At 46.3% G+C, this 12,496-nt stretch overlaps 1 protein-coding gene across 1 annotated transcript in view; it reads right to left on the bottom strand.

The window, feature by feature from the left end:
- Positions 1–800, bottom strand: part of FBLN5 (fibulin 5) — a 75,366-nt gene extending 74,566 nt beyond the window's left edge. Inside the window, exon 1 of the mRNA XM_037031230.1 lies at positions 181–800. Within this exon, the coding sequence (XP_036887125.1) occupies positions 181–197 (17 nt within the window). The 5' untranslated portion in view covers positions 198–800. The remainder of the gene's footprint in view (positions 1–180) is intronic.
- Positions 801–12,496: the final 11,696 nt, after the last annotated feature.

Below are 12,496 nucleotides of genomic sequence, written 5' to 3'. Positions count from 1 at the left end.
CTTCAAGATGAAAATCACAGAGGCACAGCTTTTTATAATTAACAATATCATTGCATCACTAGCGCGTGCCTTTTCCAATATCCTGACACCGCCTGAATCAGTCATAGCCATTTTCCACCCCTCAGGTTTTCGGGAAGGTTTCCAGACCCTGGAGGGAACAGTCCGGAGAGGGGAGCCTACCTTTGAAATCCTGGCATGTCCAAGATGCGTGAGCCGCAGAAGCAAAGCGGGGAAGAAGAGGGGGCCGTGCGGGACCCTCGGAGCAGTTCCTGAACTTCGGCCTCTTCTGGGCCCGTGGGGCTCGCGGATATTGTATTCCAGGGGGGGACAGTGAGCCGCGCAGAGGACGAGGGGAGAGCCTGGGTCCTCCCAGCCACTGGACAGCCCACAGCGAGAGCACCTGGTTTTGCTTAGCCCTCTTCAGTAATTCAGCATTAAACCAATTGGAGGAGGAATGTTAAAAATGAACACTTCATTTTCTAAGTATGTTAAACAATGCAAATGGGGCCTCAGTCTGGACACAGCTGGTTCAGATTACAGCGCTCACAACAATCTTGGGGCGTCTGCCAGGACCCAGTGCTCAGCGCTGGGAGGAGAGCGCTTTCCCCGGGGCCGAGCAGCCGCACTCGGGCTCCCAGCATCTCCGCTGGAGGCGATTGGCGGGCAAGTGCCGGGGAGTGGGGGGCGGGGGGGGGCGGGGAGGGCCTCTTGACCCTTTACTTCCCACCCAGTGAGGACAACTCCGCCGGGCTGGGCGGTCGTGGCCGCGGCGAGGTGGGGGCGGGCATCCAGCACCCCAGCACCCCTTGGCGTTGGGACACCCGTGAAAAGTGAGTCGCCTCTCCAATAACTTGAGCTCGTGACAAACGCCGCAACAGGGACTCGAGTCTTATGATTTATTGGGAAACCAGAACCAATGAAGCAGAGGCTTGGAGTAAGCGACAGGAACTCACGATTTTCCAGAAGGGGTGGAGGACGGAATCTGGCCGAGGCTAACTGAAGACATCAGCTTGTGCAAGGCAAACCTTCCCCGGGCGCGCGCCGCGCCCGCCCGCCTTCAGCCCCGGAACCTCCGGGCACGTTCCTGCGTTAATTAATAAGTGTCCACGGACCCCATCAACACGTCGCACACCTTAAACTTACATAATGTTATATGTTGATTATATTCCCAATAAAGCTAAAAAATTTAAAAAAAACTTTTTCATTTAAAAAAAAGTGTCTTGTGGCTGGAAAGTGATTTGAACAACAGAAAAGGTGGTTTGAAAAGACAAAAAGGACCGCCAGGAAAGCAGGACAATCCTCACACCCTAAAAGCCCTCTGCTAAGTTCTTCACATTCATTATATCAGTGGCGTCAAACTTCTTTTTTTCTTGCTTAAAAAAAAAGCATTAGAACCCTTTTCATCAGATGGAATCTCACCAAAGACACTATTCTGTAAAAGACCCAAGTGCCCTGGCAGTGGTCCAAGCGCCTCCCTCCCCACCTGCGCCTGCCCGCGGGGCCCTCGGCAAAGCCGCACCTACCGCTGGAGAGGCCGGAGCAGGGCCTGGCTCCGCGGACGGCCGGGGGCCTGGGAAGCGCCGTCAGCCCCGCGGGCAGAGGGCAGGTGAGCCCGGGGTCCCACGCGGACCTCCCACGGGCTGTGCATCTAGCCTGCTCAGAGGGCATGAGTTTGGTACTCGAATGGAACTGTACCGAAGGGCACCAAAGCTTTGCCTCCCTGACGCTGCCTTTTAGGGATTTTGATTTTCAAGCTGCGAATGAAGAAAAGACTCAGAAATTCGGACTGTCCCCACTTGACGGCCTGACAGGTCCAGAGGGACAGACCTCTCCCCTCTCCAGGAAGGGAACCTGAGGAGGTTGGCCTGGGCCGCCTGATCGGAACGGAGTACCGTGGCCAGAGGAGGTCCAAGGGGCCTGTTCACTAGATTTCCCCTGCGACCCGTCCTTTCTGGGTGGGCGAGCAGGAATTTACCAGCCAGGTGGGTTCTGGTGTCCCTCACCTGCCTCTAAACCAAAGGCTTGCTTCTGACACCTCAACCCCGCCCCCTGCTCCCCTCCTTCCTCCAACATGTCCCCCGTACCCAATGTTGCCTCACACGAAGCAAGGCTGCTTCAGGATTGTGAGCCTTCCCCATTCCCATGCACTAAAACTTTGATTTTCTGCTGCGAATGCGTCTCTGTTCAGTTGATTATTGGCCCACTTGAGAGAATTTAGAAGGTGGGAAGAAAAGGGTTCACTGTCTTCAGCCCCTCGGTAGTCTAAGACTCCTCTAGCAAAGGCAGCCGGTTGATGGTCGTCTGGGCTGAGTGTCCATTTATTCTCTCCTTTTAACTTATGAATTGTGTATTTCTGGAATTGCGCATGTAATATTTTCTGAAATCACAGAAAGCAAAACTGCGAATAAGGAAGAACTACTGTATTTCAGCCTCCTTCAAGTGTTTCAACCCAACTCTCCTAAAATGCATGGCCCGAGATTGAATGAGCCAACCCCATCTTTGAGCATGTTTGCACACATAGATCACTTTTGGAGCACACACATCCATGCAAGCACCTCTCTGCCTTATGCTTTCCCTCCCACTTTCTTATTTTACTTTATTTTAATTGTTGTTCAAGTACATTTTTCTGCCTTTTACCCCCACCCCAGCCCACCCCCCAGCCCTCCCCACCTCCCTCCTGTTTCCGCCATTTATTCTATTTACTTTGTGCACGTTGGAAATTTCCCATCATAAAACACTTTTAAATGCATTATATTTGCAAGGTTGTTCATAGTTCCCAAAGCTCACAATAATGCAAGGTTGTGAGCAGCCTTAACGTCCATCACTGGGGCATCAACAGAGTTCAACAAAGTAAGGGACTCCCAGAAATGGACGACTGCGCAACCAATAAAACAGAGTGACATGCATAAGGGTGTCTATTGGCCGACTCCACTGTATGGAAATCAAAGGGGGCGGCGGCTGGAGGGGCTCCAGCAACCTCCGGGTGATGGTAATGTCCTAATTATCGATCTGGGTGTTCATTCTGCAGGGAAGTGCACAGTTGGGGTTTGTGAAATCTTCTGCCTGTTACACTTTGTTTTTTAAAAAAAACACAATGGAGCAGCTCTGTATGTGCTGATATTCAAGGATTCCCCATATATTTTGTAGGTCAAAATGGGAGAATATTGGTAAGTTCACCTAAATCAACCTACTATAGTATGAAGTGGAAAGGTAAGTTGTAGACCTGTATCTAAATCAGGCCATTGCTGGAGAAAATATAGGCACACAAGTGTTTTGCTTGTGTGTGTATAGCAACGCAAGACGCTGTTCGCACTGTTGGTCTCCTAGGAAGGAGACCGGTTAGCTGGCCGGGCAAGAGAGGTGAGAGGCAAATTTGCTCTTCACTGCTCACACTTCGGTGTAATTTGAATTTTGTAGTATGTGCATGCATTGCCTCCTATTCAAGATACGAGGTTAATTTACTGAACAATATTCTCTATATAGGTAGGGCTCTTTGGAGGGGTAGAGAGAGTTTTAAATGACTTAGTACAACACATTACCTGACTCATGCCAGCAAGCTTCCTAAAGGCTCCTGGGGGAGGGGAAGTCAGCGTGCTCGTTTTCTACGTGAGCAAACAGAGTGTCTTGAAAGCAGAACTGTCCACGGCCCCAGAGATAGTTTCCATCCTCCAACTGCAGGGCTGGAGTAGAAGGGAAAGAAAAAGGGCCCCCATCAAAGACTTGGGTCTGAGTTGACCTGCCAGGTAGGTGACCTTGGACCCGTCACTTAATCTCTCAGCACCTCCGTTTCCTCATCTGCAAAAGAGAAATTTTGTACTAACCTCTAAGGGTTGTCGGGGGAATGAAATAAGTCACTTATCCTCATGGCTGTCACTGTGTCCAAATTCCCACCCCTACACAATCCTTTCCAAAATACCTTTAATGTCTAGTACACATTGCATTACCCACTTTCATGAGCAAGGAAATCACAGCCTCAGTAAGACAGCCTCACTCCCTGTCAAACAGTTTCCGATTGTTAGAAAATTGTCTTGAGTTGAACCTAAATCTACTTCCCTGCATGTAACCACCTTCCCTGGGTCGTCATTGTCCCCGCTGCAGCCATGGGCTACTCTCTCTGCTACAAAACCAGCTTCCTTTTTGGGAAAACAATTCCACCTCTTGCTGGAGCTGGTGTCCTTTTCCCCGGCTGAACACCCCGGTCCTATCCACAGGTCCCCGTGAGCCATGCGACCCTGCTGCAGCCTGGACGACCTCTGCCTCACCCTCGGTTCACACTGAACTTGCACCAACAAAAACAGTCCACAAGACACAGGCTGCTTAACACCATCTCCATCCCGTACTTGGCTTGCTGATGTTTTTTTTAATGGAAAACAAAGTTTTGCATGTGTCCCTATGAATTTTTTGTCCATTGTTCCAGATCTTTTTCAACGTGTTTACTACCCAAAGTACTAAGTGTTATTCCCAGCTTTGACAGCTACAGATCTGCTGGTAATGATGTCTTTATCACAATTTCCACCAAAAATGTACCAGGACAGCCCTGACTGGATCGCTCGGTGGTCAGAGCAGCATCCTGATACAGCAAGGTTGCCGGATCAGTCCCCAGTCAGGGCACCTACGGAAAATCAATCAATGAATGTGTAGAGAAGAGGAACAACATATTGATCTTCCTCTCAAAATTAATATTAATATTTAAAAATTTACCAGGACAGGTACTAGAAGGAAGCCCTCCATCCAGCTTGGCACCAATTCATTTTTTTCCACATTTCGGGGCCAGTGCTGATGTTCTAACTCGGGGTGCTACCAGCTTCTCCCATTCAGCTTCCATTTCCCCATCTTGTCCACAAAGACTTGGTGGGAGACTTTATCAGATGCCCAGCTAACAACAAAATGCACATTATCAATAGCATTTCCTGATCTAGCAATTCTGTTTTAAAAAAGAAAATGAGCTAAAGGACCCTTGCTGGCTCCTGGAGATGATCACTTCCTTTGCTAAGTGTTATTTTTTTTAATGTTTTACTTGCAAAATACAGATCCCAACATCTACCCCACCTTTCATTGTTGGAGTTAATTGCAATCACAACTACAGAATGACTTCACAAAACGTGAATTGTAACGTGAATGTAAGAGGTTATCATCTGCTGGGCGGGACTTTCCTGGCTCCAGTGAAACTCAATTTCCTCACCGTGGCATGGGTTGGAGAATAGATGACCTACTTAAAAAAAATATGGTGCCTCAAATTGAGGGTAAATGTCACAAAATTAGTATATATAATGATATATTTTGGCTATTAATATTAAATTGTTTATTTTTCACTGTCCAAAATAATCACATCAGAACAGGGAAGGGGACGTTGCCGCGTGTGTATGACTGTGCTAGACTCCACCACACGCTGCTCTTCGTTTTTGTCTGTTAGTTTTCTAACACTTAATATATACTGAGGTTTGGGGCAAAATTAATATTTAATATAACTTTTATAATAGGATGTTCAAGTGACCTCGTTTCCTGTTTACAATCCACATATAACAGCGGTTCCCAGATTCTTGAAGTTATCAGACCAGTCAAAGCAACACCCTCCAAAATTAGACCCCTGTGAGGGATTGACCCCTGTGAGGGATTGACCCCCGTGAGGCTGCCGCCAAATAGGACGCCCTCCACTCTGCACAGGAGGAAACAGACCGAGAGACGTCACAGCCACACAGACAGCGAACAATCAACACTCTGGCCTAAATCAAGCCTTCTCGATCCTCAAGCCCACGTGTTTCCAGTTCACCACAACTTGTCCCAACAAAAGTTCACTGCCACCAATCTATTGGGTTGACCGAAGAGTCCGTATGGTGTTTTCCATAAAATAAAAGACCGATTTTTCATTTTCACCCATAACTTCATTGATTTGGATATTTTGAGTATGTCGACTATCTCCTGCATTGTATAGCATTGATCGTTCTCAGTTAATGTCTCAATTTGATCACTATCAACCTCAACTGATTTACCCAACCGCGAGGCATCGTCCAGCGAGAAATCTCCAGCAAGAAACTTCACAAACCACGTTTAACACGTTTGATCAGTCACAGCACCTTCTCCACACACTGCACAAATCTTTTTTGTGTGTTTCAGTTGCATTTTTACCTTTCTTTAAGCAATAAAGCCTAATATGCCAAAATGTTACCTATTTTCTCCCATCTTCAATATTAAAATGGCTACAGAAAAATTCACCAATTTTGATAAGTTTTTTTAAATGCACACTGATATGACAGCTGTCACAATACAATCTAATGAAATTGTTTTGAATGAAGTTCAAGACAACTAAGTGCTACTAGAGCCATCTTACAGGAAAAAACAAAGGAAGTTTTGGCCAACCCAATAATGCCAACAGGGGTGTGTTGGTATTAATCCCCAATAGTCCCCAGTATGGGGTGTGGTAAAGGAGAAAGTATTCAGGTAATCACTTTGCAAACCTGGGAAATGCAGCCTCCAGTGGAAACCGTAGTAGGTTCTGTTGAGATAAAGGGGAGACTGCTTTTGCAGGCAGACTGCGTCTTGCCTCAGTCTCTGGTTGGTCCACTTTTATGCAAATGAGGAATCCAGATTTGCATAGTCTGATAGATCCAATAGCACTTTTCTGATTGGTCATGATCATACATCCTGATGGTCATTATGGGTCCTCTCTGATTGGTTAGTAAAGATGCAAATGAGGATGTAGTTCTACATGTCCAATTAGGGCGAGTCTCAGTCCTATTGGTTGAAAGATGACTTCAGGAGCATCTTCATAGGGTGGGCTCAGATGGCAGGAACCCAGTGCAGGGTGCTGGCGGCTCAGTCTTTTCACTAAAACACTGTGTGAGAGGCCTCTGCCAGCAGTGGTTAATTGAGCCCAATTAACCATAAGGAGTTCTTGGAAGATATATGTGTATTCCTTCTCAGGGTCAACACTTGCTTCCTCTGACTTCCTGCTTGCACAGCAAGTATCCATGATACATGGGTACATATGTCAGTCACTTTCTTACCAACTAGTACCACCCAAATCCTCTGACATCTGGCCATGTTGCCACCATTTACCCAAAATGATGCTTCCTAAGTTTCCTGGTGCTCTCGTGCCCAAATACCATACCCTTCATCTTTAATTGTTCTTTTGTCTCTTTGAAGGATTTGACCACTGGTAATCCATCCATCCACTCCCCTCATGTCTGTGACTTTAAGTTACCCCAGTTTGCTCACTACGACTCTGCCCGGCCTCTCTTCTTTCTCCTCCTCCCTAACTAAAGAGTCCCCCAAACGTAAATCCAGCCTCTCTACTTTTTCTCACCATCTTCTCGTGGAAACAGTCACCGACCCTGCAGGTGTTACGGGACATAGCTCCCGTTAATGGTCAGCATCGTGCAGGTGCCTCAAATCCCTCTCATCCTCCCTGACTTTCCTCTTTCTCTGCAGACCCGAATGTTCAACTCCTTTTGAGACGTTTCCTTAAATCTGCTTCCTCTCCTGACTTACCAGGCACCAGCCACTTCCTGTGAACTAATAAAAAAGTCAAAAGGATTCCACCCAGTGGTGGTTTGGGTTTGGGGTTTTGGGTGGTGGTGGGTGGTGGGTGGTGGTGGTGATGCTGGTGTGTGTTTCAATAGAAATAGCTCAACAGGTTTGTTTCAGGATAAAATGATGCATGTTCTCACATTCTGTAGGTCGGTGATCGAGGGCTAGTTCAGCAGCTCTGTTCCTTTAAGGTACCAGAGAAGCAGGCTCCTTCTGTCTTGTTGCCTAGCAGTCTCTAAGGTGTTGACCTACTCTACAAAGTCCAAAATGACTCACTGCCACCACACCTGCATTTTGGAACATGTCCCTTGTAGCAGTGTCTAGCTGCAAGAGACACTGGGAGAGGTAGTCTGTTCTGAGAGATCATGAACCTACTTGGACGAAAATCTGGAGTTCTCTATTGTGCAAGCAGAAAATGGATATCAGGGGACAAGCAGCCAGCTCTGCCGGAAACCTTAAGGGACATCAATTACCTTTACTTACTTTGCCCGCCTTTGTTTCTATAGTAAAGAGATTTCCCTGTTATCATTTAATTCATTACAAATGACATATAGAAATGTAAATGAATGCATTGCCAAAAATGCCACCTTAATCCCATCCTTCATGGCTTCTGACCTCTGTGTCATGCTTATGTTAAATGTATGTAATGTTTAAAAATACCACCTCTGTTTCTCTGGAGAATCCTGGCAAATGCAGCACCCTAAGCTAGTTTTTAACTTTGCTGAGTTTCAGGTTTTCAGCTATAAAATGGGGGGCAAAAGTAACATCATGGTGCTGTAAAGGAAATAGTGTTCAAAAAGCACCTAGCAGGTGCCAAGGCACAGTAGGTCCTCACTAAAGGTTAGGAAACTTCCTCTTCTGTTGTTACCAGGAGGGCCTGATCAGCCTAGCAGGTAAGCACAGGCCAAGGCAGCACCCACAGAGAACCCTTGCCAATCGAGGAGGTGTTGAAAAGATCATTGCCTGGAGGAGTGACCGAGTACCAAACTTATGAACCGTGTTCTGCCACCCAGTTTTACAGATGTGAAAGCGAAGGCCTACAGGGACTGATTTACCCAAGATCCTACCATCAGAGGCAGAACAGGGACTGGGAGCAGGTGTTTGACCCTCTGCCTGGGGACATCTCTGCCTATCGCACACCGTCTCTAACTGTCCTCCCCCGAAACCAACCGGCTCAAGGCATCCGGACCCGCTGCACGTGCTTGGAACTCTCGGGAAGCTCAGCGACTCATGAAAACACCTGGGCTCTCTGTATGGCTTGTTTGAACTGGGGTTTGCATGCAGACTCACGTGGGAAACGGGAGAGCTCTACTGTCAAAAACTTCAGGCTGGCGAGCTCCTCCCCACGGAGCCCCAGAGACGCATCCGAGAAAACGGCTCCTGGCCATCTCCTCTGTGCTGTCTCTGTTTTGGTTTTTGTCTGTTAGTTTTCTAACAATATATACTGAGGTTTGGAGCAAAATTAATATTTAATATAACTTTTATAATAGGATGTTCATGGTTTGATTCCCAGTCAGGGCACATGCCTGGGTTGCAGGCCAGGTCCCCAGTAGGGGAAGCATGAGAAGCAACCACACATTGATGTTTCTCTCCCTCTGTTTCTCCTTTCCTTCCTCTCTCTCTAAAAATAAATAAATAAAATATTTTTAAAAAATAGGATGTTCAAGTGACCTCATTTCCTGTTTATAATCCACATACAACAGCGGTTCCCAGATTCTTGAAGTTATCAGACCAGTAAAAGCAACAACCTCCAAAATTAGAAGACACATTACACTGTCAACTTTTAATTCTGCCAAATAAAAATAAAACATGTATGCAACCATCGTATGGTATGTCGCCATATTGCACGGAAGAATAGACTTTTAACCCCACATGTAGGAGAGACCACGTGAGATTCTCTATGTGTCCCGATGGGATATCAAATTTCAACAACCTCCCTGCAGAGTTCAGGAACAGGAGATGCACACCTTTGCGGGATCACTCCTATTGCCCTACAAAAAGTAGCAAGATTGGCTCCTGGTTGCCGCGTTAAGATATGCAAAAATGCTTCCCAAATAACAGGAGGGAGGGGGTGGTGGTGGTAAGGATGAAATGAAATAATCCTGAGCTGTTAATCTTTGAAGTGGGTGCTGTCCCATGTACTTGTGTCTATGTTCAAAATTTTCTCTAATAAAAAGTTAAAACCATTTTTTTAGGAAAACACAGTGTAATGTTCAGATTTGATCAAGCTGAGCCAGGCGCACACAAGCGTTCATTCCACACCCGTCGAACAGACCTTCCTTCGACTTTTGTATCGACAAACCACTCTTTGCGGTCTCTGCAGGCTCAACCGGGTTTCTTTTGACGGCTTTTTCCTGAGTATGGATCACACTTTCTTCTTTGCGTTCCTCATGGCTGTTGGTTGAAATCTGGACAATTTAGATTATGTGTAGTAGCAACTATGGATTCTGATGTATTTTTTTTTTAAGTTTGGATTTAAACTGAGGAAGCCATCTTCCCCACAGGACAGTGTGGCTCCTAATGTCTGTGCTGGTTTTTTTCTTACTGATGACAAAGAGAGAGAGAGAGAGAGAGAGAATATTGTTGCCTTCATTAGTTCTTTACATGCCCTGACCAGGGATCAAACCTGAAACCTTGGCATATTAGGTCAACACTCCAACCAGTTGAGCCATCTAGCCATGGCTCTTTTTATATCCTTACTTTAATCCCTCATCTGGCTTCCCAGAGGTGTCTGTCTGTAGCTTGACAGTCAGCAGGAGGTTGTGCTCACTGAACACGGAGAGCCCACGTGGCTTCCGTCCGTTGCCAATGGATCTGCGTGTTGACTGAGAAAAGTACACAGCCAGGCTGCTGTTGGCTGAGGCCCTTCTGCCCACTGGGCTTTCTTGNTCTGGACAATTTAGATTATGTGTAGTAGCAACTATGGATTCTGATGTATTTTTTTTTTAAGTTTGGATTTAAACTGAGGAAGCCATCTTCCCCACAGGACAGTGTGGCTCCTAATGTCTGTGCTGGTTTTTTTCTTACTGATGACAGAGAGAGAGAGAGAGAGAGAGAGAGAGAATGTTGTTGCCTTCATTAGTTCTTTACATGCCCTGACCAGGGATCAAACCTGAAACCTTGGCATATTAGGTCAACACTCCAACCAGCTGAGCCATCTAGCCATGGCTCTTTTTATATCCTTACTTTAATCCCTCATCTGGCTTCCCAGAGGTGGCTGTCTGTAGCTTGACAGTCAGCAGGAGGTTGTGCTCACTGAACACCGAGAGCCCACGTGGCTTCCGTCCGTTGCCAATGGATCTGCGTGTTGACTGAGAGAAGTACACAGCCAGGCTGCTGTTGGCTGAGGCCCTTCTGCCCACTGGGCTTTCTTGTTCCCCCCCTGTGCATGAGTCAGTTCCTCCCATCAGCCAGGACCCTTCATGGCTGTCTCAGTTCCAGGGGTTCCTCATCAAATTTCCACTGGTCAGCCATTTGCCCTACCTGGAACTGCGACCTCAGGCTAGCAGAGCTGAGTTTTCTCCACATTTCCTTCCAAGCTCACCACTTTTGACTGACAAAGTCACGATTTTTTGCACAGCCTCCACCCTCACTCCGTGGAGTTCACCCCTCAGGCAACAAAGCTGCTGCTTTTCAGACTTGGCTTGGTGCTGAATAAACCAGGATGCTGGGGGTGGGGGTTTGCGGGGAGCCTCACAGGAAGGCTACAGACTCTGGGGGTTCTTACCCGAAGCTCTAGAAGTTTTTCAAAACTGAGCCGTTTTCAATGTCTTGTCTGCAAAAGCAATTACCAGGACCCCCAAATGGTTGTTTTTGACCATTTTGGTTACCACACTTGTTTTTTGGCAGGGGGGACTGGCTGACCTCTTGACATGGCCGTGGCCAGTCGTCTGCCCCTCCTCATATCCGTACTGCCCACTCTCGAATGACGGAAATACCTGACACACGCCAATCAAAGCATGACCACAGAAATGAAGTGACTTCACCAGGGAAAGCTACTATGTTTAAAAGAAAAAAGGGAGTGAAAACATTTTAAAAAATGGAAGTCAATTTGTCAAGGAGCAATGCTGTGGAGAACGGATTTTTGCTAGCGAAATTTTTCAACACGGGAGCTGCAGCTGGCAAGGGCAATCCCAGAGAGAGCAATGCAGGTTGGACGCACATCTCCAGACTGTTCTGGTGGTGAGTGTGCGTGCACGAGGCATGCTAAATGCTTTGGGGAAATGAGTTTGAAATGACTCCAAAACTGTTCAAAGACTACACATTCCATATACGTTTTCAAAAATAAAAAATTACCTCATTAGTCTAGAATTTGTAACTTTATCACCGCCACTCCATTTTTATTTAGCGAGTGCCTGCAAATCCCTTTTATAAAGGGATGAATGTGTTAACTCACAGATGACACCATGGTTTTTAAAATACAGCGAAATGGAAGGAGTGGCAGAGGAAACCTGAAGCAAATTTATGTTACTTTGCTTCCAGTTCTTTTCTTGAAAAGAAATCATATTTCGCTTCACCATCTGGCGTGGACCTCGCCCTTTGGGAAATGTGTTCATTCAAGAATATACACCGATTCACCATTGTTAGGAAAAAACTTCTCACAGTTTCATGGCCCCCAACATTTAAATACCTTATGTTCCCCAAACAAAAGAATAATATATTTTACATTCTTAACAGTCCAAGGATAGCTAGGACACAAGTTTACCAAACTCTTATGTTAAGTTCACAAATATTTTCAATCATGGAGATTTAATTTTTGAGGGTCAGAAATAGTTCACTGAAGTCAAAGAATGGCAGGGCTGAAAAGGAGAGCGCTCTTGTAAAAAAAAAAAACAGTCACAGCTGAAAATTATCACAGTTAAAATATCATCACAGTGCAAATGATTCATTTCTTAATGCCAAAGGGCTAAAATTTTGATGCACAATTAGCCAAGGAAGAAAACAAACTACGGGTTCAAACATTTGCCTC

Source organism: Sturnira hondurensis, unplaced genomic scaffold, assembly GCF_014824575.4.
Source record: "Sturnira hondurensis isolate 20B ecotype Veracruz unplaced genomic scaffold, ASM1482457v3 Scaffold0021143, whole genome shotgun sequence".
Lineage (NCBI taxonomy): Eukaryota > Metazoa > Chordata > Mammalia > Chiroptera > Phyllostomidae > Sturnira > Sturnira hondurensis.
The sequence above is the reverse complement of the archived record's forward strand: the minus strand, read 5'-3'. Positions and strand labels throughout refer to the sequence as shown.